General features: G+C 42.4%; 2 protein-coding genes across 2 annotated transcripts in view; both read right to left on the minus strand.

Moving 5' to 3' along the window:
- E2F7 (E2F transcription factor 7) overlaps positions 1 to 20,325 on the minus strand; it is a 20,856-nt gene extending 531 nt beyond the window's left edge. The window contains exons 1-11 of the mRNA XM_050935621.1: positions 20,270 to 20,325; positions 19,515 to 19,607; positions 15,123 to 15,401; positions 11,907 to 12,075; positions 8,651 to 8,938; positions 7,672 to 7,830; positions 6,499 to 6,636; positions 4,695 to 4,970; positions 4,105 to 4,189; positions 1,739 to 2,276; positions 467 to 734 (exon numbers count right to left, since the gene is read on the minus strand). Of these exons, the coding sequence (XP_050791578.1) occupies positions 467 to 734; positions 1,739 to 2,276; positions 4,105 to 4,189; positions 4,695 to 4,970; positions 6,499 to 6,636; positions 7,672 to 7,830; positions 8,651 to 8,938; positions 11,907 to 12,075; positions 15,123 to 15,401; positions 19,515 to 19,607 (2,293 nt within the window). The 5' untranslated portion in view covers positions 20,270 to 20,325. The remainder of the gene's footprint in view (positions 1 to 466; positions 735 to 1,738; positions 2,277 to 4,104; positions 4,190 to 4,694; positions 4,971 to 6,498; positions 6,637 to 7,671; positions 7,831 to 8,650; positions 8,939 to 11,906; positions 12,076 to 15,122; positions 15,402 to 19,514; positions 19,608 to 20,269) is intronic.
- LOC127042433 (matrix metalloproteinase-2-like) overlaps positions 1 to 23,106 on the minus strand; it is a 207,523-nt gene that overhangs the window by 48,108 nt on the left and 136,309 nt on the right. The window lies entirely within an intron of this gene.

Consider the following 23,106-nt stretch of genomic DNA (forward strand, 5'->3'; position numbering starts at 1 on the left):
GTTAGGTTGCCCTAACTACATCACACAGGGAAAGTTTTCACAGCCCTGAGCAATGTAGCTGGGTCAACCTAAGTTTTAGGTGTAGACAAACATACATTCTCCTTTTCAAGGTTCCCTCCACAATCATAAGTGCTAAAACAAAACAAAAGGCAATTTAGGTTCCAAAGAACAGGGCTATTGTGATGGGTAACGTGTGTTACTATGGGAATACGGGAAGCCTGGTTATTCACTGTAATCCATATTTAGGTACCTAAATAAAAAAGTGTGCTGGTTTTGAGAGTTGCTGAGTAGAAGCAGCTCCCATTGACTTCAGTAGGATTTGTGGGTGATCAGACTTTCTGAAATTCAGGTCACTTATTTAGGTGCCCGAATCTGGATTTAAGAACCTCACTTAAGATGCCTAAATGTTCAAATTTAGGCTTCATCAATTAGTCATAATGTATCGCTGTGTGTCTATAGTCCTTACCTGCTGCTGGCTGCACATAGAGATACTGTGGAAAGAAGGGCTGTTTGGTATTTTCTTGAGAGATTTGCTCTTTTCCCTGTGAGGGATCTTCAAGGTCTCTGTTCTGAGATTGCTTTTCCTGCTCCTGAGAATCTAAAGGTTTAGTTGTATTCTCTTCTTCAGCCTTGTCAGCAGGCGTTCCTAAGTCAAGATGAAAAGCTCCTAGATGCACATTAGAGGCACAGTTGCTTCCCCGGGAATATTCTACATCAGGTGGCTCAAAAGGTTTCTGAGCAAAAAGAGAATTAGGAGGAAGAGTCCAAATTAAAAGATAGTATATGAGCTACCATCTCTTGCATGCCTTCCTTGACTGAAGAGTGAAATTCACCCTGGTGCAGAGGGCCAGCACAAGGGCTATGCACCACTGAAGTCATGGTTTGAGGGGTGCACAGGTCATCTGCACAGGATTGAATTTCACCTTAAATGCTTAGACCTATTAAACAGATATAGTTCTCTTGCAAAAATATGCCTGGAGAGGGCTTTTTTTTTTTTTTTTAATTTGAAGGGAAAAAACTCAACATGGATTGTAGATCCCTTGTAGATGCCTCAGACAACGCAGATACAAACACTGACGTGGGGCCAGGACATGCCCCCTACTTCAGCACCTGGAGTGGACTCTGGATGTGATCCTCCTCCCTTTGCAGAAAGTGGCTCATTGGCCTCCAAGGACACATCCTCTCCCCACCCTCTCATCCTGCTGAGAGGAGAAGTTGGACTAGGAGGACAGAGTGGGAGGCGAGACAGGGAAGATGGGAAGATACAGATCACCTCTCCTGTGGCCATGTAGAATGAGCCATGCTGCCAGGGTGAACCCTGCTGGGACAAGAGCTGGTGTGGAGGAACAATGTCTCCTGTGGAACTGCCAGGTTTGGAGGCAGCTCCAGTGACAGGACAATGTGGAGAGGAACGCTCACAGATTTCTTCCCCTCTCACAGGTTTTTCAGTGCTGGGACTGATCTGGGCCATGGCTCTGTGGAACAGGTGATCTGTGCCTCATTGTGAGGCAGGCATTTTTTACCAGAGGCATAGCACCCCTCTTCCAATTAATGCTTCACCAAATGTATTTCTCCCCGCAGCTTATACTTGTGTGGAGAGGTGGCATTTTTCTCTCTACATAGGTATCTGCAGTGAATGTTCATCTGCAGAGAAGACTATTTCAAGTAATGTAAGTATCTTTCCCCTGCTCTCAGCCTTAGCAACAAAGCTGGATATCAATTAAATTCACTTCCCTACCTTGGGTAGCACCAATGAGAGGGGGACATCACTCTGCTCCATAGTCTTCCTTTTAGCAGCTGGCTCTATGCTGGCTGCAGGCGTGGGGAGACACACACACTTCTGGGAACGCTTGTGACAGTTAACAGCAAATACAGCAGCTTGTGGCTTTAGGGGTGAGGCCTGTCCCTCAGGGCTTCTGTTGCACTTTTCTCCTGTAGTTGGAAGGTTCTCCCTGGACAGACTTTCCTGAGGACTGCCACATAGCATGACGAGAGATGCAGAGGGGAGGTAAACAAAAGACTGGTTGGGGAGCAGAGCAGTTTTCCCTTTCTCTGTTTTGGAGGCTGCCAAAATGGGAGTCTGCAAAACTTGGCCATTCGTACCATTTGGCAGAGAGAGGTGTGACATGTCTGAGTGAGCAACAGGAAACACTGGGTGAGGTAAGGAGTTAAGGCAAAAATCAGAGTCCCCAGGATCCGGAAGAACAGAGAAAGGAGAGATTATAGCTGGGTTCCTCGATGAATTTAAGACTGTTTCAGTGGCACAAATTTTACTCCTAAAAGGTGTAAGTAAAAGAGGAAAAAAAGTGTTTAGTTCAGAATGACATCCCCATAAACTGCCCTTAAAATAAAACAGTGAGGATCTCTGTGGTTATGTGTGGAGACTACGTGACAGAGTGCAGTAATTATCAAACAATTTATCAGTCACTTACATATCACGTCAAACCAGAGAAGCTGACTCTCAGATTCTTTGGCTGTACTACTGTTCAGTTCTTTCAGTAAGTGCTAGCAGGGAGATATAACGTGCCCACACATTAAGGCCTCCATGCTATTCTCACCTACGTTAGCAGAGGGTGTTTGGAATTTGGCAATGGAGCAGAACAGCTCTGCAGTATGTTTACCCCTTTCCTCCACAGAAGCTTCTCCGTGGGGTTTAACCCCCACCCTTTTAGAAGGAGAAAACAGTTGCTCTCATTAGCATATTCTGGCTCCAAATTAATGAGCAAAGTCAGTATTAACTTGCGTGGAGAGTTTGTTAAAAACCCTAAAAGATTCATCCTTTTGTTAGAAGCATTTTGTTTCATTTTAATGGGAAGAAGCCTACTGCTATCTCTTAGCTATTAAAAACTTTCCCTTTTTCCACTGGAGAAAATGAGAAAAAAAAATTTTAAAAGGGGAGAGGAAGAATTATTTCTTCACAATTGCAAGATGGAAATTCTATTTTTTGCTTCAAAATTTTTATTGAAACATTTTTTGTCAAAAATTTCAACCAACTCAGGTTGCAATTCCACAAGTCCAAAACCCCTGTAAAGGTTCTGGATTCAGCAGCCAGTGTGTGCATGGGCTATTTTTAAGACCTATCCTGCCATAGGGCTGCGAACCAGCCCAAAGTCACAGTAGAAGTTAGGTGGCTAAATACCTTTGTGACTCTGGGCCTGGGCCTGCCAGTGGATGACCCAGGACTATTGGTAGCCCAACTAAGAGTGGTTAAGGGAACTGAACCCTGATAAAAGAATGAAGAATGAGTACAAATTCAGTTTTCTTGCCCCATTGGGGTGGAAAAAGCTCATGGTTAAGGCTATGATTTAGTCACAGTCTGTGACCGGTCCATGACTTATAATATAAATCGGGGGGGGAGGGGACTCCAGGGCCAGCCCACCAGTTACCAGGGGCCACTGAGCAGTGGCTGCTCCGGCCATGCCTGGGACCGTTGCTGCGGGGGGGGAGGGGGAGGGGAGCCACTGCTCAAGGAGCGGGGGGCACTGCTTGATGGGGGAGGGGAGGGGCAACAGCACCAGCTGCCGGGAGCCACCAAGCAGTGGCTGCTCTTGCCGCCCCCAGCACCGCTACTCAGGTGGTCCCCGAGGCCAGCCACACTGGCTGCTGCTTGGGCAGTCCCCGGGGCCAGATGCCCAGGGCTGCCCGAGCAATGGCTGTTGCGGTTGGCTGCAGGGCCACCTGACCGGTTGCTGCATAAGCCACAGATTTCACGGAAAGTCAATCTCCATGAGACATGGAGCCATACTCATGGTAGGGGAGCTTGTAGCCTTAAGCTTCCAATAAATATATTGTATGAACATTTCAAAACACACTAGGGAATTTATACATATAGTCCATTAATTGTATAGGGGATTTAGGCACATCTTCCTAGACTGCTTTGAAAATCTCAATAGCTGTTTTATTTCTCTGTTAAAATGTGATGCATGTTGGTGTGAATCTTTTACATGCACATGGGAGAACAAATGTCACCCTCAGAGCCAATTTCTATCCTCTAATGGAAGTCACTGGAAATTACAGATTTCCATCCCAAGTACAGAATTTGACCTTAAATTAAAATGCACAGGGCAGGGAACTGAGCAGACTGCAAGTTAAGACCCAACTTACTTTGTATCCTTTTCCATCTTCTGTCTGCAGACAGCTGATAGATTTATCATTTTGGAGCAGTATTCATCTGAACCGACAATGCAAGCTGAAAGAACAATGGGACACTGAATTAATTACATAGATTTACTAAGCACATTTTCATATCAGTAATACAAAGAGTGGAATGCAGTTTTTCTACCAAGACATGTTTTTATAACGTTCACTATTCAGTTTGAGCAGTACCTCCGAAGAGCTGAGCACCCTCAATTCCATGCAAGAAGCACTCAACACTGTGCAGGCTTCGGACAATTTACAGCGAATTCTGTAATTGCTTTATAATTTTACAATTCTGAAATGTGAAAGTGCTATAAACTGGATTGTTACAGTAAACTCCATCTTACCAGAAACCAGACAATAAAAATCTGTTCTCTTTCTATTTAAAGAATATTAATACGTCTGTGCCAAATTTCAACAGAAGAAATAGCACCATACTTCCAGTGTGTAGAGAACAGAAAATTTACTGAAAAATAAGAGCACTGCTTCAAGGCTGAAAGTGACTGCTAGTGGCAGACACAATGGGTTAGGAAAGAGCAACAATTCTTGGTAGTTACCTTGCCTCTCCCTATGTGGGCTGTTGGGTTCAGAGCTGACCTTCCTTTTGATCCCTTCAGAAGACTGAACAGTGTTAAATGAAGCATGCCGTGCGAACCTCTGTTTTCCATTAGCACAGGTATGATGTTGGGCACATGCCCCTCTTTTCAGGTCTGGTAAAGCAGCAGATGTTGGAACATCAGTTTTCGGATCATCTAAAGGAATTGGTTTTTGTAAAGTTATCACCTGAAGGACACCTGTTGTCATGGTAGCTTCTGCCACGTCATGGAGCTTTGCTACGGACACAGCAGAAGAAAACCCCTTTAAACCCTACACTATTCTACCACCACAAAATTATGTCAGAGCTAGTGGACAAGATAAGGTCACCCCTACCCACTCCAGTACTGTATATAGCTCAAGATCCTGGGCTACACCTAAGCTCTACTAGGAACAGCTGTGGAGAGAAAAATGGGAAGATGGGGCAAAGTATCATTAACATTAATCCTTACTTCTCCTTTATCCTAGGATTGGCCAGCCCTAAAATAAAGCAACATAAGGACTCTACTTTGGGAGCCCAGTATCACCAGGATGTAGGCACACCATGGCCATGCCTTTTATCTCGTGAAACAAACCCCCCATGTCAGGGGACAAGAAGCAGAGGAGCAGCTCTGCACCACCTGCCTGATTCCCCATGTAGGGGGAACAGTCAGTGCCTGTTTAGGGCAGATTTATTGACCCTTTGCAGCACAAAGGAGGCCACTGGATGGGACAGAATGTGGCCCTAAGGAACTGATTTTCCATTGCCTTGCACCTTAAACTAATGTAACATGAAGAAAAGGAAAAAAAACAAAAACCAAAAAAGTACCCATAAATATCTCCAATCTCTCCCCTTTCCCTTACATTCTGGCAGCGATTTTAAAAAAGCTGCTTAGATAGATGACCTACATTAGGAAATTCAGACACTACACGTTTATGGGTACAGAAGGTAATGAATTCGGACTCACTCTTCAACTAGAAAATAACCACGTAAAATTTGGGAAAGAGCGGGTGATTTTAAAAAAAATCCAATTTAAATAAAAAAATTGTATTTTGTTATAATTTAAATAAGTTTTTCTTTTTTAAAGTAAACCAGTTTAAAAAGAAATCTGATAGTAATACAAAATAATGTGTTAAGGCCTAAACTTATAATCTCTTAAATAAAAAAAAAATATGCTGAATCCATGAGTCTCTAACACACAACAATGAAAGGCTGCTTTTCTATATAAAGAAATAACTTGTTTTTCCCTGATTAACTTTTGAGGTCTGGCTTTATAAATTTGTCACACTAGGTCATATACTGTATTAAGGGCTTATTTTGTTTAATAAAAATAAATGTTATATGCAGTTGTGTGTTTAATTAAATTCCAGTTACCATCATAATGCACCTTGACACAAATCATGAGCACAAAGTTAATTATGTAGTAAATAATATATCTAATTCACCGTTTTCTAACATACTAAAAATGTCTAATTAAGAATCTGACAATATTAAGCTATATAATTGCTTATATAAATGTATATAGTTATTGTGTATCCTCCTAGGTGGGGGGAGGGAGTTCAAACTCGAATGTAAAGGTTCTATTTAGTTGTAAATCAACAAATTTTAATGGTTATATTAACCAGTGAGAATGTACCTTTCTTTAGAAAATAGCTAAAGTACAAATGGAAGAGTTATTAAAATTGATGATTTAAATCACTAAGTGGAAAGCCTCAGCTTAAAATCAATCCACCCTGGAAGAAAGTTCCAGAAAAATACACAAACAACCGCCAAACACCACAAATTACCACTATTTCCACTGAATTCCACAGGCCCAATCCATTTGAAGGCTGGTTTGCGACCCCTTTCTTCTGTGACATGCACTTTCTTTATGAGCCCTAAGCTGGTCAGAACGTTGGCGATATCATACAGTCTTCGTACCTTTGCTGAAAGGTAAACAAAAGTGTAAAGAGTATACTGTAAATATGCCTGTACAACAGTGGTCCCCAAACTGTGGGGCACCCCCCCTCAGGGAGGCCTAGAGGAATGTTTTTTTGGGGGAGGATGAGTGGGGCCCAAGTCAGCCCCCATGGAAGGCAGGGAGGGAACATCACCCAGCCCCACTCTGTCCTCAGCCATAGCTCCGGCTCCCAGCTCCTCTCCTGGCCGTGGCTTCCAGCCCCAGCCCTAGGGTGACCAGATGTCCTGATTTTATAGGGACAGTCCCGATTTTTGGGTCTTTTTCTTATATAGGCTCCTATTATCCCCCCCACCCCATCCTGATTTTTCACACTTGCTGTCTGGTCACCCTACCCAGCCCCCTCCATGGCTCCGCTCTCGGCCGCAGCTCTGTTCCTGACTATGGCCTCCGGCCCCTGGCGCCCAGACAGAGAGGGACGGATAGGTTTGATTATGGGTAACGAGGGGGCCCAACAGAAAAAGTTTGGGGACCACTGCTGTACAAGCTAATGAATTTCTGCCATAATGCCACAGTAACTTTTGGGAATAAGTTAAAAGGAAGTGCATAAACTGGTGTACAAGTCACTTTGGAAAAGCATCCTCTCTTCCTTCTGTCCAATGGATGCATTCCTCCAGCAAGAGCAGAATTGCTTGATAAAAATATTTCATCCTATCCCGAAGGCAGCAGCATAGGTGAAAACTCATATCAATCCATTTTTTTGTTTTTATAATCCCTACAACTCCAATGAATTGAATGATGATGTATTTTATAAGTGTTGTCATCCAGCTACAAGTTGTGCAGCTGAATGCTTTTCCGCTCTCCCCCCCCCCCCCAGTATATCTGAATATTTAGGGCAGGGGTATTTGATTAAAGTTTTATATGTTATAGTTAAAAAATGCTTAATCACAGGTGATTCTATCCATGCTGAGATTGATATCTGAGATTTTTTTTCAAATCTGAATGTGCCTCCATTTTCCCTGCTGATTGGATGATTAATCCATTTCTTAACTGTGATACTCACTTTTAAACTTGCTGTGATCTGCTGCATCCTGGCTTTCTTCTATCAGTATTTTTGCTGCTATGTCAAGAGTGACTATCTTGGTTTTGGAGACAAGAAACAGCATGACAAACTTTTGGCTCATAATCCGTAATGACTTGTCCTTTCTGCTGTTTGCAGATGCTGCATTACAAACAAAATGAGAGTCTTTTAGCATGTCATCTATCAGAGACAAGAAAGCATTAAGAAGGTTTCTCACGCACAACAAGGGTAAAGTGTTTCCTTGTTGGAAAACATATCTTTTTATAGGTAGCAAATAATTATGTAAGGCAGATGGACAACAGCATTTTAGTCATCTTCAAAAAGGTAATAAAAATTAAAGTGTAAAAAATTGGTTTTAAATGTTACGGAGTCTGGACCTGATTCCCTGCTTCATTATGGTATAACTGTTGAGTGCCATGGAGTTTATAATCAACATTTGACCAGTGTAACAGAGGTGAGAACAAAGCATTTACCAGTCAGAAGAGGAGCGGGGGAAAGAGAGAAACAAAATGTTTGACAAAGTCCTTCACAAAAGGCTGTTATGGAAACTACAGAGACAAGGTGGGTGAGATAATATCTTTTATTGGACTAACTTCTGTTGATAAGAGAAACAAGCTTTCAAAGAACTCCTTTTCAGGTCTTGGAAACTTACTCAGAATGTCACGACTACATACAAAGGTGGAATACATTGTTTAGCATAACTAGTTGAAACATGTTTCAAGGGACCTGTCAGGGACAGGGCACTGAGTGAGAGGGGAAAGACTGGAATTGCTGCCATCTGTGCTGTACCTGCACCGTGAATAAAAAAGAGGAGCCTTATCTCTAAAGTGGTGAATTCAGCACCTTTCACAAGCAATATTGTGCATTTTACATTAAAAACATCAATTAAATAAGAAAAAAGCCACACTGTATGTTGAACACTATGACTGCATCTGTACACATCAACCATTAGTCAGCTTACCAGAGGGGCAATCTGCCTCCGAAAAGTCAAGTAACTGTCTGTCTTGGGAATCCGGAAAGGTCTCCTTTTTACAGTCTCCAAATTTATACTCAAGGTCCTGCTCTTTATGCTGGATGTAAGCCATCTGTTCTTCGTACTTCTGGAGCTCTCCTATTTCCTGAAGGTTTTTTAGAGTTTGACTCAGGCTGTGTCGTCCGTGCCAACAGTACTGATTCTTGGCCACACGGCTAACAAGATGCAACGATTCCAGAACATTCACTATGTCATAGATGCGCCGACGCTCAACTCCTGTTTTAAGGAAGAAAGAGACTTAAAAGTATCCCCATTTTTAAACATGCTTCTACTCTCGCCTCCTTTTTGTATAATCGTGCACCGAACAAGATCTACTCACATAAAGTTCTCTCTTTCATCATTTCCCTGGGTAAGTCACAGAGTTTGCTCCTACTGAAATCAATGGGAGTATAGCCCCCAGGCCTGATTTTCCATTTCCTTGCACTTGTATAGTACTGTGTAAATTACAGGCACCATCAAATATGTCAACATGTAAAGCAATGGAGAACAGGGCCTATAATCTTCAGTGGGAGCAAGAGCTGGATTTTAATCTCTGACCTCATCTACACAAAGGAAAATTTTCAAAAATTCCCCATAGATACCAACTCTGGTTCAGCTCTACTAGTGTTAGCAGTGTTTGGAGCTTGAACACAACCGGGCCAATGCCTGCAGCCACCATTTTAAACAGTTATCTAACCCCATTAAGAACTGGTCTAAATGATAAAGTGCTGGCAACAGCTGCCTTCTTCGGGCTCACAGTATTGCTACCAGCAGTGGAACGGAACAAGCACTAGTAATGGTGAGAAGTTTTGAAAGATTTCCCTAATGTTTACCCATAAAATATAGATAATAATGTGGGTACTGGGACTTTCCAATTTGTCAGTGTTTTAAAGTGCATGGAGATATTTTGAGTGAAGTGTGCTACTAACGTACTGAGTGCTGTACATAGGTAGACATATTTTACACGACTAGTTCCTTTGAGCACCGGCACCACAAACCCTCTCCTACATGATTCGCTGCATAGAACTGCAGTGCTTGCCAACATACTGGTGTTATGTTGATGGCACACTGTCAAGATATTTGTATAATTATTCTCAGCCCCACATTGCCCCCAAACACAGGCACTGGATCCCAAAAACAAATAAGATCGAGATATATATTTTTAGCAAAGTGCGAAAAAATTGTCATGCTCCCTCCCATCCCAGTCCTCAGTATTCTGCCAATAGGCCAAGAAGCTGTTCAGAAGAAACAAGATTAAGTTGCTAGAATCAGTGAGAATCTATGCACCCTGTAATGTATTGAGATAATTTCAGTCTCCATCTGCAGTCTGATCCTGCACTTCTTAACATTCCTTTAACATTCCTGTGGACTTCAGTGAGAATTTTGGGTGAACAAGAAATGCAGGATCAGATCCCTCACAATAAGATTTATTTAGCAGGAGAGTTGCAGTGATATTAGATATTAGCTGAAGAATTTGTAGATAAGGGAGGGAACAGACAGGAAGGGAGGGAACAGACAGACACCTAAGCTAAAACCTGTAGGCTTGACTCATACTCTATCACAGGGAGAGACTGTACCACAGGCACTTTAACCCTGGGATCAGGAAGATGGTGTTTGCAGCTCTGTCTTCTCTCCTGGGTGCAGCCAGAGAAGTGCAGCTTTAATCTGTGGCCAGAGGACTACTGCGTACCCTATTAATGAAGGCTGCCCAGGTACCATAGGCCCTGAGCAGAGCCTGGGAAACACTGTGTACTGCTGTGACTCATAAATAGATTTTTCATAGCTAGGAGCTGTGTGAATACAGCCTTATCTATTGATGGCAAAATCTACATTCAAGCCATTATTTGCTACACAAAGATCCGCAGTGGTATAGGAAATGAAAACCAAAGGGGAAAACCAGCCACTATTTTAAATAAGACACAAACTCTACTAGTACATTTAAACAAACTCCTTTGTTTTAAGTCACCAATGAAATATTCCTCAAAAGGAAAAAAGCCCAAGTAATTTCATTTCCAGTTAGCAATGGAGGACTACATGTGTTCAGTTTCATGAAGGCAGAGCACTGGGATTTCATATTAAATGGGGATAACTCTAATACTTCAAAACAATTCATTAAAAAATTCTTTAAAAAACGATTACCATAGAAATCAGTCCTTATCTATTATTTATTCTTTTCTGCATTCTATTCTGTTTTGCTAAGTATTTTAGGAGCTGTCTCACCAGAGCCACACAGGGAGGAAATCCCATCTCTGTTCCCTCTCCATCCTCCTTCCCAAAACATAAAAACTGCATTGAATTTTCTGCAAGTTCTTGTCTAATTTGCTATCTTTCCTATGAAATAAATCTGAATTATTTTTCTCAGATGCAATACTTAGCAAAATAAGACTCAGACTGAATAAATGCAATCTCTATTATCTATAGTTTCTCTGGGTCCCTTTGTATTATTTTTTTGTCCTGGATGAGGTTCACAACAGCTCCCAGTTAAATCTGACTTGTAAGTTTAGTTAACATGCAGTTTACTTCTTGCAGATAACTAAAGAGGATGTTAAAGACAACCAAAGCTAACATTGGTCCCTGAACCACACCACTAGATGCCTCCTGCAAAAAGGGGAATGATAAATGGCAGTCTTTCTGCCAGTTTTCAGTGTGCAAGACATTGTTCATGTCCAAGACAATTTGGCTATTTAGATTCTGGAAGCTACCGTATTGGATGATTTATTGAAAGCAAGATATAAAACCTACTGATTTCCCTCATCCACCAATTTGCAGTTCTATCCAAAAATTCACCACAGTTCTTTTGTATGATTTGTTCTTTATCAACCCTGCTGCTTATTTCTCATACTTCAATTAGCAGGAAAATAATAATCTAGGCATACATATTTAGCAGCAGGATTAATTCACCATGACAGCACTCAGACTGATTTGCATCTTTTTTTTTTAAATGATAGGGTTATATAATAATATAGTGGTAGAGATCTTCTTAAGTATTGAGCACCTGCAACTCTTGCTTAATTTAACTAGAAGGGTGCATCCAGCACCTCCCGCAAAAAAATAAATTAAAAAAAAATAAAAAAATCAGACCTTAAATGTATTCTGCGAATAGGTCAGTTCTTTTAAATGAGATCTATTTTACTTTAAGTGGTAGACATATCTTAAAAGACTAAAGTTGTCCAGTTCTTGCAGCATTTATTTCAGGCATACATACCAAGACTAGAAGCCACTTCATCCAAAGAAATGATAGATTTTTCTGCTGACAAAGGGTAACTTGGGTAGCGAGCTAGAAACTTTTGGCATAAGAGTCCTAAGCTCTTCTGTTTTCTGCTGGGTCTCTGCTTTTCAAATTCATCCACTGTGCCATCATCTACCATATCATACTGTTGAAAAATAAATGTTATTCCTTTATTGTAGAGCTTCAACAGGCATGACAATAGCAAAATAGGGAACATTTCAGATTCTAACATTCAGACTCAGACTACTGTTACAAGAGATAAAATACATATGTCGAAGGGCCTTCATACAGGCTTAGAATGTGATCGTCTCTCTAAGCACCTGGATCATATCTTTTGACTCAGGAACTTGTTTTATCCAAAATCCAGATACAGTGGAGATCATTATGAAAGCATTTACAAGGGCATCCCATGGTGGCCAGGTGTTGGAGGACACAAAAGGTGTAACTATGTTCCCATCACCAATAGATGATAAGACCCTATTTGGAAGTAACATTCCCTTTTGAGACCATAAAAAGGAGGATTTCTGCAAACACCTTGGAGAGTCACTGACCAGAGATGTCTACCAACCACCAGAGGGCTCCTGAAAAACCTCTGCACAGAAATTCCACCATCCCTCTATTTGTGGGTATATCGCTTTAAAAGCTCAGAGGCATGTGACCCTAGTTCTGGGAGATAAAATTCAGCTGTCTCAGCATTTTGGGCTTTTTAACATTTTGGCAGGCTGTTAACTGAATAAAATCCTATGAAAAAGAATGAGTAGGCCCTTGTAGTATTCCTGAAAGCTGGAGACCTCAGGTATATATAAGAAGGTATGTTTGTTACAATAACCACTAAACAATGAACAGACTGTAATTTTTATTTGGACTAGTAATTCTGAAGTATTGATTCTTTTGTTGGAGTGAAGTTGTGTATATCAATTGTATGTGAACTTTTTTACTCTTAAAACTTGCAGTATCTCAATTACCTCTTACTGCAGAATGAGTAATGAATCCCCTTGCAACATGTTATACTTGGGAATAAATGCCCTTGGTTTTTAAATGGTTTGAAAACAAGTTTTCACCTTTATGTTTTTGTAATCTATTTTCCACAGACAAGATGTTGTTCATGAGGGTAAATTTAACAAAAGCTGAAATATGGTCTATCAACTTGCTCCAAGTAACATACTGAAGAAGTTCAGAGTACCTGAAGCAGTCATGTGCACAATAGCTGAATTAAACTCCATTTTAAACAAACTGTACTGTACTATTTAGTCAATAACTACTTTTTAAAATGCATAAAAATATGTATATGGCTTTTCAGCAGTAGCTCTCAAAGTGCTTTATAAATAAGGCCCTACCAAATTCAGGGTCCATACTGGTCAATTTCAAGGCCAGAGGGTTTTAAAATTGGTCAGTTTCATGATTTCAGATGTTTGCATCTGAAAATTTTTCTGTGTTGTAACTGTGGGGGTCCTGACCCAAAAATGGGACTTTGGGGGGGCTGCAAAGTTGTTGTGGGGGTAGAGGGCATCCCAAGATTACCACCCTCACTTCTGTGCTGCCTAGGCAGCAGCCTCCGAGCTTCTAGCAGTTAGAGGTGGTGGGTAGGATTTCCCCCATGCGGCTAGGAGTGCCCCAGCTGTGGCTCCTAGGTGCTAGTCCAGGGCCAGACAGATTAAGGTAGGGGCTCCTGGCCAATTTGGGAGCCTCCTGGGAAAATGAGTGCCCCAGCCCCAGGGTGGAAACCCTGACTGGGTCACACTGAGCCCCAGCAGGAGCCCTGGGGGAAGAAGCCTCGAGTCCTGACGGCCCCGAGCTCTCCCAGGCTACCAGAAGCAGGGGAGATCAGATTTCATGGGGAAAAACTGATTTCACGGTCTGTGACATTTTTTTTATGGCTGTGAAATTGGTAGGGCCCTATTTATAAAGATGGTCAATATTATTATCCCCATTTTACAGATGGGCAGACTGAGGTAAAGTGATTTGCCCAGATCACCCAGCAGGCAATGGTAGAGCTTAGAATAGAACCTAAGACTCCTCGGTCCCAGTCCAGTGCTCTGTCTGCTAGGCCACACTGTTTCACCAAACCTAGCAATTATTTCAGTTATCCTTTCGGAGAAGGAAACAACTAAATTTTGATGTAGCATATTTCTGTACACCCTGCTTGTTGAAAGCTAAGTTATGAGTAATCCTTCAAATAACTTTGTTAGTCTGCTTGCCCCCACTCTCTTTCCCCCGCCAATGTTCAAACAGGTTCAGTGCCATACTTGATCCTAAAGAATTAAGTGAGCCTTTATGCCTATAAAATAGCATTTTCTTAGAACAAGGGCCTAGAGACTAGATTCTAGTTTGATGTTGCTGATGTTGCAACCACTGGCAAAAGTGGCATCTTATGAGCAATAATTTGGAATGGGGAGCTAGTGGTTCCTGGAGAAAGAAACAAAAGGAGGGGGATGAAGGAGCTCACTGCTGTTGGCTAAAAGCTAAAATTGTGCTCTCCTGCTCAAAGATGCTTAGAGGGTTTTGGGTTTTTTGTTTTTTTTTTTTTAAAAACAAAACCAAAAAAACCCCAGGAAGGCTGGGGAGCAGAATCCCCTAGCAAAAAAACCCAGCAATGCTGAATTTAAAATCCTGCTTACATCAAGAAACCATTCAGGTGTAATTTTTGACTACCCTCATCCTGACTGTTTGATGTGGAGCTGTGTTTTGCTGAATGAGGTATAAATATGGTTTGCTAATCCAGTGTGACTAAGGTATACCGCTTCTAAAGCCACAATTATAAATATGTCCAAGACGTGGTTAGCCTGTCTTTAAAACAGTTGTACAGTGGCCAAATGAGCTGTTATGCTGAATCTGTTTAACTGACTTGGCAGTTTTCCTCTCACTGTGGCTAGGCCTTAGTTTGAACATGATATAATTAGCGAGGGAGGGGAAGTAACCATATCCAGTCTCTGAGTATCTGAAGAAATACTTAGACAGTAAGCTTTTAAGATGGCGACCTTTGTCTGAAATGGCTTGCACATTGGTGTCGCTATATAAATGGTCATCTTTGAGGATGCTTTCAAATAGTGCTGCTCTCTATTCTTAGTAAAGGTGAGGAAATAGTATTTTTTTTGAACTAAGTAATAAAATATAAACTAACTAGTCAGCCTGCAGCAAGTAGAGGGCATTGTGTGCAAGTTATGTCCAAGCTTACTAGGTCAAGTCTCTTACCTGTACAGAATCAGGAAAAGCATCATTCTGCTCACTGTTCTCGATTGGTCTAAAGAGCTCTTTCTTCTTTTCCCTGTCCCTCATGTCAGGGCTAGCAGCACTAATAAGCATCTTCAGGTTAGCTGTGGGGGTCCATGGATCTGCCAGAGGTCTGTCGATAACCTTAACAGGTGTAATTGGATTTCTTTCTGGGGTGCAGCCCTTTTGCTTTGATAAATCAATTGGTTCATTTTTCATGGGAGTCTTTGGGGTCATTCTGGATTGATCAAATATATTTTCCTATTAAAAAGAGAGGATTGTTTAGGGTTGAAAATAAGCAACACAATCCACCAGTCAATGCCATTGTTCGTATGAAGGTAAAGAGTGCCATCATGCTCTGACAGTCCCAAGGTTATATTTAGACCAGCTCTTATTAGCGTCAGATGCAGCGAAGTGTATACCATACATCAGTGTACAATGCAGATAAGATGCCACCATGAATTGCTTAAGATGGAGTCAATCAGTCAAACCTGTTGTCTGTCAGACTTCTATGTTCTGCCTTTTCATATAAGCCAACTGTGCCACAATTGTAAACCTACTGGTCCAAATTATAAACCCAGTTTATCCCCTGGAGCCATATGTCTTCTGGCTGAACTTGGTCTGAAGCTTAAATAGTTCACTAGTTACACAGCACTTAGAAAAAAACATAGCATTCTATTCTGGAATCTCCATAACAGAAAGCCCTTTTTGGGGATTTCACTCAGCCCAGATGGAATACTTCCCTAATGGAAGAAAATTGCTTAAGTATCTGCTGCTCAAAACAATGAAAATATATAAAGAAGCGTTAACTATAGCCAAGCAAGCTGCTGGGAAGGAGAAATCTACATATGACTTGTTCTCAAAGTAAGGTAAGAACAAGAATTCCGTCCTTGCCCCCAGCTACATGATCTGATGCTTATTTTTCCTTTATGTTCTTATACAGGAATGAGGCTATGACTACCCTTTTGTCCATTCCCACTACCACAAAAGTTGTAGTACAGACCAACTTTCAACTTACTTAGATTGATGCCTACTTGAGTCAGTCTATATCATTCCTTAATTACCGGGAAAAGCTGCTTTTGAGCAACAGGTACTTTCCCACTACACTAGCTGAACAGGTTTCTCACCCTGCGCTAACAGGATGGAGAGCATGAGAAAAACATGACAATATTACTTGGGTTTCCTTTGCTGCAACAGAGTATTATCAGTGGGCAACAGATCGCACACAGTTAACCTAAAGTCAATGGATCTAATCTGTTTACTGAACCTGCCAGCGACCACTGGATTTTTCTTTGTTACTGCTCTGATCACTGATTCTGGACTGACCAGTACCTAGAGAAAGCCAGTGGTACTAAAGCCCTACCAAAACTTTTTTCTAGCCCTGAGAGATCACAAGACATCAGACATTAAATCATTCTGATTACCATTTAATAACTTCTCTCTGATACTTTACATGGATTAAAAATGGCAGTTTCTGGCTTTCAAATGCTATGACTCAGTTTCTCAATCTAGCAGTTTGAAATACTGGTTGCAGATATCTCAGATGAAGAGAGGTAAGAGATGAAGAAAGTAAAATGATAACCAGAAATTAATATCAGATTTCACAACTTGCTGTTCTTAGAAGCCAAGCCTTTAAGTGTTCTTAAACTATAAGGACTAGAAATGACCCTGAAACAGTTACTGGTCCCTCAGTCAAGCAGTGTTCTTGGCGTTTGTCCTGAACCGATCATAAATTCCTGCACCTCTGACTAGTGGTGTTTTAAAATCTTTGCAAAATGACTTTTAAAAACATTACCAAGTATACACAATAGAACTTTTGGGATAGAGGATATTACAATAGTAGTCTCATTTTCATTGTTGGTGCTATAAGGCATTAAGTTTACAGAAAAGTGTACAAGATGAAATAGCTATCTAAAAGGCATAAACTTTTATATGAATTTCAGCTAAAACTATTGCTCTGTTCAATTCTCAGTGGCTCAAGAATTATAGCTAATTGATAAGGAGACACCACGGAATTTTGTTTAAACTACTGCACTGGTTTATTCAATTTAATTGGAATGCAGAAACTGGATTTTAAAGTTCAAAAATTAGCCAGATGTTACTGCGCCTAATAGAAAGCCTTCCACAGTTTGCCATCTGGGGATGAGGACAGACATCCAAAGAGTAGGAAAAAGCACTGTGCTATGAATGTTCAGAATGATTATATAAAATATTATAATGCCCAATTGGATTATCCACAAGAATGTAAAGAGATTTTTATTTCAGATGAGTGTTGTGACTTAATACACTGCCAAAAAGGGTTCAAGGTAAGGGCCATGGTTCTTCCTGGTATACATGTTCAGTATAGTTAATCCACATAATATATTCTTGCAATTTCAAATGTGGCAAGGATTCAACACTTAATCTAAAATGGGGAAAAAACCCACCTTTATATAAATCTGTTTTTCATTATGCTTGGTGCTAATGTAGTTATAACTAAAGCAGATACCTAGAACTAGCAATCCAGTTACTTGAAAGTTATCCCACTGAGCTCCCATTAATTCACCCAGGTGTACAAACATTACACTGAGCAGCGATAAGTAATGGCTGAAGCTGTAAATGGGTTCAAAACATGTACCTACTACCTACCCTTGAAATCTTTATCCTCCTTACTGACTCACTTGTCCCAGTTTATCTTTTTCCCATTCCCATATGGTCCTTGGGAGGTCTTTAGATCCCAAATTTTCTGTTAACCATATGGATTCATAGTATGTGTAAAGAGGTGAAAAGAAGAGATTCTGAGGTGCCTCTTCTTCCAAGGAGAGAAGGTAGGTTGAAAGCACAAAGGGAATGTAAAATAGGTAGACACAATTTTGGTTATGTAGACAGGAATAATAAAAAAAAAAATCTTTAGAGGAATAGGAAATGGCCAAGTCTCACAGTGCTAGGTATGTTTTATTAATGTATTGGTTCATAAGAAGACTGTAGCATATAGCTATTGTTCATTTTTGATGTGGAGGTGGAAAATCTTTATTTGGATAGACCCTCACTAAATTGCACCAACTGGGGATCCACTGAAGATTTCTGAATTTTGCATGTTAGCAAGTAAAATGAAGTGGTTACACGGAGGCATTATTCCTGTTTTGTTAATTTATTTTGACAACTGTAGCATAGTAAAACAAGAATAAAACTGGAGTATCCTTTGTAAAATTAAGTCTCAGTAGTAGGAGACCTCACTACACTGTCAGTTATTAAATCTCTGTTGAAACATGCGAAGTCTGCTAGTTTTGTGCATATAATATAATATTCCATCAGGAATAGAGTGCCAAGGTGAAGTGGTCACACTGATGCAGTGTCTTAGCTGACAATCTGTTTAAAGGCTAGCTAGAGCTGTGATGCTGCTGTCCGGTCAGTCTGGATTGGCAAACAACAATATTGCCAATCCTGAACGCTTTTTTTAAAACATGCAATCCTGTAAGATTTTAACCTTAATGCACACAACCAGTTCCTAGTGCACTTATGTGTACTGTATGCTCTATAATAAGCCAGCAGGAAGCTTACAGAAATGCCCTGGGGAGGGGATATTTAAATGATGTGCTCCTGACTAAATGGAAAGCACATCTTCAGAGCATCTGCCTCATTACTCACCTTAGACCTGTTTCAAAACTATTTTGGCTGGGTCTAACCCTGCTCATCTAAGCCTATGCTTTCTGCATCCTTTCACAACCATATGTGACTGTGTCTCAGTGTGCTCCATACACAGTTACCCAATACGGCTTCATACATAGGATTTTCTGTAATCCTTTCCCCAGATGGCAGAGGTATTGTTAATGTCCTCTTTAATTAATCCTGACTAAACTCTTGATTACTTCCTTGAAAGGGGAAGGGGGTGGAGGGAAAATGGGCCTTTCATTAAAATTTAAAAGCCAAGATGTCTCCTATTTCCCACCCCAAAATTATCAACTTGAATGTTGGCTGGGGCAACTGAGCTGAGAAGGAAGGAAACTAAAATGGCAGAGAGTGGGAAGAATATTACAGTGTTATATTTGAGTCTTGGTGTTTAGGAGGACAAACTTACTACTTTTGGTCTTATCTCAAAGGTTAGTGGGAACTAGACATAAATAGTCCTGTAAAGAATAGTTTTGTATTCTTAAATAGCCACAGACCAGTAGATTGGTCTCTAACAAGTACTAGTACATTTCTGTAATGTGCTAAAACCATTTTCAGAACCTACTACAGTCCATTCACCTGCGGGGGGGGGGGGGAGAAGCAAAGGTAGTTCAAGGTACAATAGATTTTGCATTCAAATTCAAAGTCCTGGGGTGTTGGTGTTGCAGTATTGGCCATAAATCTTACTAAAACGCTGTTAAGTGTTATCTGTGTCCGTTTACTCACCTTTTGTGCATTTTCTCCATCTTCAACCGCCAGATCGATTCTTGTGTGTCTTGGGCTGATCAAGTCTTTTAGTGTTAAGCAACTTACCTCCATCTGTAAGTTATAAAGGTGCACAGGTTAAGTTTGATATTACTTCATTAAAAAACAAACCCCACCCCGACTTCCACAGGCTAATCTATAGTTTCCCTCCCATCCCCAAAAGGTGACCTTGGCAGCCTGCAGCTGCCCTCCTGTGACCGTCACAAACTCTCAGCGTTAGCCCCGGGGAATCAGCCTTTCCGTCAGAAAATCAACCCAGTGGGACACGGCTGCGGTGGGTGGGGAGGGAAGGCGGCTCAGCGAGCTACCCCAGCTCGGTGGGAGCCGGCGGCGTCTGAGTCAGCAGCGCTCAGGGTCTCCCGCGGGGCAGTTAGTTTTGGCGCAAAGAACCTGGAGGAATCGCGGCTTTGAATGAATGGGACAGAAGAGCGGCCGGCCAGCCCCCGGCGGGGGGAGCTCGTTCCCCCGGTGCAGCAGGCGGGAGGAAGCGGGGCTGCCTGGCTGCCCCTCGCACTGAACCCCCAAGTCCTCAGGCATGAGAGATGAGGAGGCTCGTACCTGCTGATGCAGTTGGAGACTCAGTTCAGAGCAGCCCCCCCTCCGCTCCCTAAGTCCGGCGGCCTGGAGCGCCAGCGCCAGTGCGGGGCAAGCCCACAAAGTGGCTGGGGCTGTAGTGGGGGGCCGAGCCCCCTCCCCCGCGGCTCGTCAGCGCTTACCTCGGGGATCCAGCCCTTCCCGGCTCTCGCTCGCGGCCTCCCGCGCAGCAGCGCCACGCACTCCGGAGCAGCCAGGAGGCGGGGGGTGCATGGGGGCAGCGACGGGAGAGGAGAGCGACCTGTGCCCAGCCGCTGCCGCCCCCCCCAACGTGCCGCTGCTGCTGCCCGGAGATGCCACTCGGCGCTAAAGCTTCTATTCTGGCGCCCTGAGACACACTTTTACAATCCGGCCAATCAGCGGCGGCCGGCCGGAGAGCTCCCGCGGCGGGCCCCGCCAATCAGCGGCGGCGCCCGGCAGTCGGAGAGTTGGCGCTAGAGTCGGCGCGTTCTGTCTCCGGCGGCGGCTGCTTTTCGCTCCCCTCCGCGCCTCCCCCGCCCACCTTGGTACCTGGGATGCTGCGGCCGCGGCGTAGAGGGCTGGGCAGTGGGGGGAGGCGGCCCTTTGTTAGGCATGAATGGGCCGCTCGAGCGCTGGTAGTGGGAGCCCAGGCGGGGAACAGATGGAGCCGCCGCGGAGATCACAGGGGTGGGGGGCGCGGAGCCACTTCGCTTTCCCCCTGCCCAGCTGCCTACTGTGGAGGATTGTTCAGCCGCTTCCCCGGCCACTGGAATTCAAGTCACTAGGGACGCGCTGCCTGCTGCCATCCGCCTCACCCGTCGGGGCACCTCTGCATTTCTGAGCTGGGAGGCCGTTCAACTCCGCCTGCTTTCCGAAACAGAACCGGACACTTCACTGTTAGGAGTTGATCTTTTTAAAAGTTTACTGTACAGGGTTTGAAAAAATCAGGCTTGCAGATGAGACAAAGCTGGCGGGAGGGTTGCAAACACTTTGGAGGATAGAGCTAAAAGTCAAGAGAGGTATCTTGATAAATTGGAGAATGGGGCTATAGACAACTAAATGAAATTCAACATGTAAGGTGCTAGGGAAGGAAAACCAAATGTACAAATACAGAATGGGGGATAACTGGCTTGGCAGCAGGGTGGCTGAGAAGGATCTGGGAGTTGAAGTGGATCACAGCCCCAACATGAGTCAGCAATGCAAGGCTGTTGCAAAAAAAAAGCAAACTCAAATTTGGTTATGTTATCAGAGGCATCCTGTGCAAGTCAGGGGAGGTGACACAGTACTGCTGTACTCAGTGCTGGTTAGGCCTTGGCTGGAGAACTGTGTCCAATTTTTGTCACCAATGTATAGAAAGACTCTAGAAGTGAGCAGCAAAGATGATCAGAGGGATGGAATGCAAGCCATACAAGCGAAGGCTGAAGGATCTGGATATGTTTAGTTGGGGAAAAGAGGCGATTAAGGGGGTGGGGCGACAGGATAGGATACTTGAAAGGCTGCCATAAAAAGATGGAGAAAAGTTGTTTTGTCCTGCAACAGAGAACAGGACAGGAGGCAATGGGTTCAAACTACAGCATAGCAGATTTAGATTAAATCAGTGGAAAAACTTAACTGTAAGAACATTAGGACAATGGAACAAACTGGCTGGAGAAGTCATAGAAGCTCCTTCACCCAGTGTTTTCAAAAGAAGGCTAGATAGCCATCTGTATTGGATGGTTTAGTCACAACAAATCTTGCATCGTGGCAGGGGGCTAGACTTGTAGTCCCTTCTAACCTTATGATTCTAAGAGCGCAGTTTGGGGGTTGGGAGAGGTTGTGGTGGACCCAAAGCTGCTTGGATTCAAATGCCCCCAAACTTGGAGGGGATGTGGATCTGGATCCAGATTGTATTGCGGCCTCCAATCTCTAAAAAGAGGCCAGGTTACTGCATGTGATAACTGTGTTTATGAACAGATCAATGTTAGCTGACTGACATAGTCAGAGAACCATAGGATTAGAAGAGACCGCAAGGATCATCCAGTCTAACTCCCATGCAGTCCAGTCAGAAGATACACGTGAGTGAAGAGGGAAATCTACAACACAGTACTTAGAACTTTAAACATGAGGTACTTCCTCACAATCTCACCCAGTCTGTTTGAAAGGTCAAATGCTAAAATAAGCATGTGCTTCTATGAAGGCAAAGGTCTTGACACAAATTCTTCATAGAATTCCCTCTGGAGTGATTCCCGCCACCCCCATTCAAGAGACACAGAAGTAAATGTCCAATTGTCCTCTCAAAGACCAGAAGAATTATTTGCCCTGGAAAAATTCATCTTAACAAGCTGTTGCATTTTGCATGTGATGGTTCCCAGAGCACAACTTCAAACAGTTAGTATGCCTCCATGAATGGTTCAGAGTGTACTATGAGCATGGAAAGAAACTGGAATAACAGCAAATTTTAATCAGTGGCTATATATAGTAAGCACAGATGAAAACTGTGTCTCTAATATCAGTAGAAGGTAAGGGCAGTATATTGCCCAAAATTCAGTCTGATGGCACTCCAAATGCATAAAGATAAATTAGGGAGAGCTGCAGCAACTAACGATAGAGGTGGCTCCTATTTTTCTAGAGTGTGGAGGCTCAATGTCAACTACAGGTTCAAAAGGGATGGGAAAATGACAAAGTTCTGTAATTGATGTCTGCTGTACAGTTGTACAGTAAACCTTAAAATATTCAATCTAAACTTCTCCTAAACTTGAGATCATTTAGAGCATTCATGAAGAAGTCTCCAGCATGCAAGTTTGTTAGTGGTTTTTGTTTTCTATGTTGAGTTTATATGTAAGATAATTAGCCTTTTGCTTCCTTAGCTACAAGCATACTGATGCACTTATCCTGTGGTTTTTGTTTGTTTTTGGGTTTTTTGGTTCTTTTCCAGAAGGATTCCCTTCTTGAATTACTTGTGACTCTTTTGTGCGAGTTCTCACATGTGATTTAAAATCACTAATTCTAATAAATAACT

The sequence above is a fragment of the Gopherus flavomarginatus genome, chromosome 1 (genome assembly GCF_025201925.1).
Source record: "Gopherus flavomarginatus isolate rGopFla2 chromosome 1, rGopFla2.mat.asm, whole genome shotgun sequence".
Lineage (NCBI taxonomy): Eukaryota > Metazoa > Chordata > Testudines > Testudinidae > Gopherus > Gopherus flavomarginatus.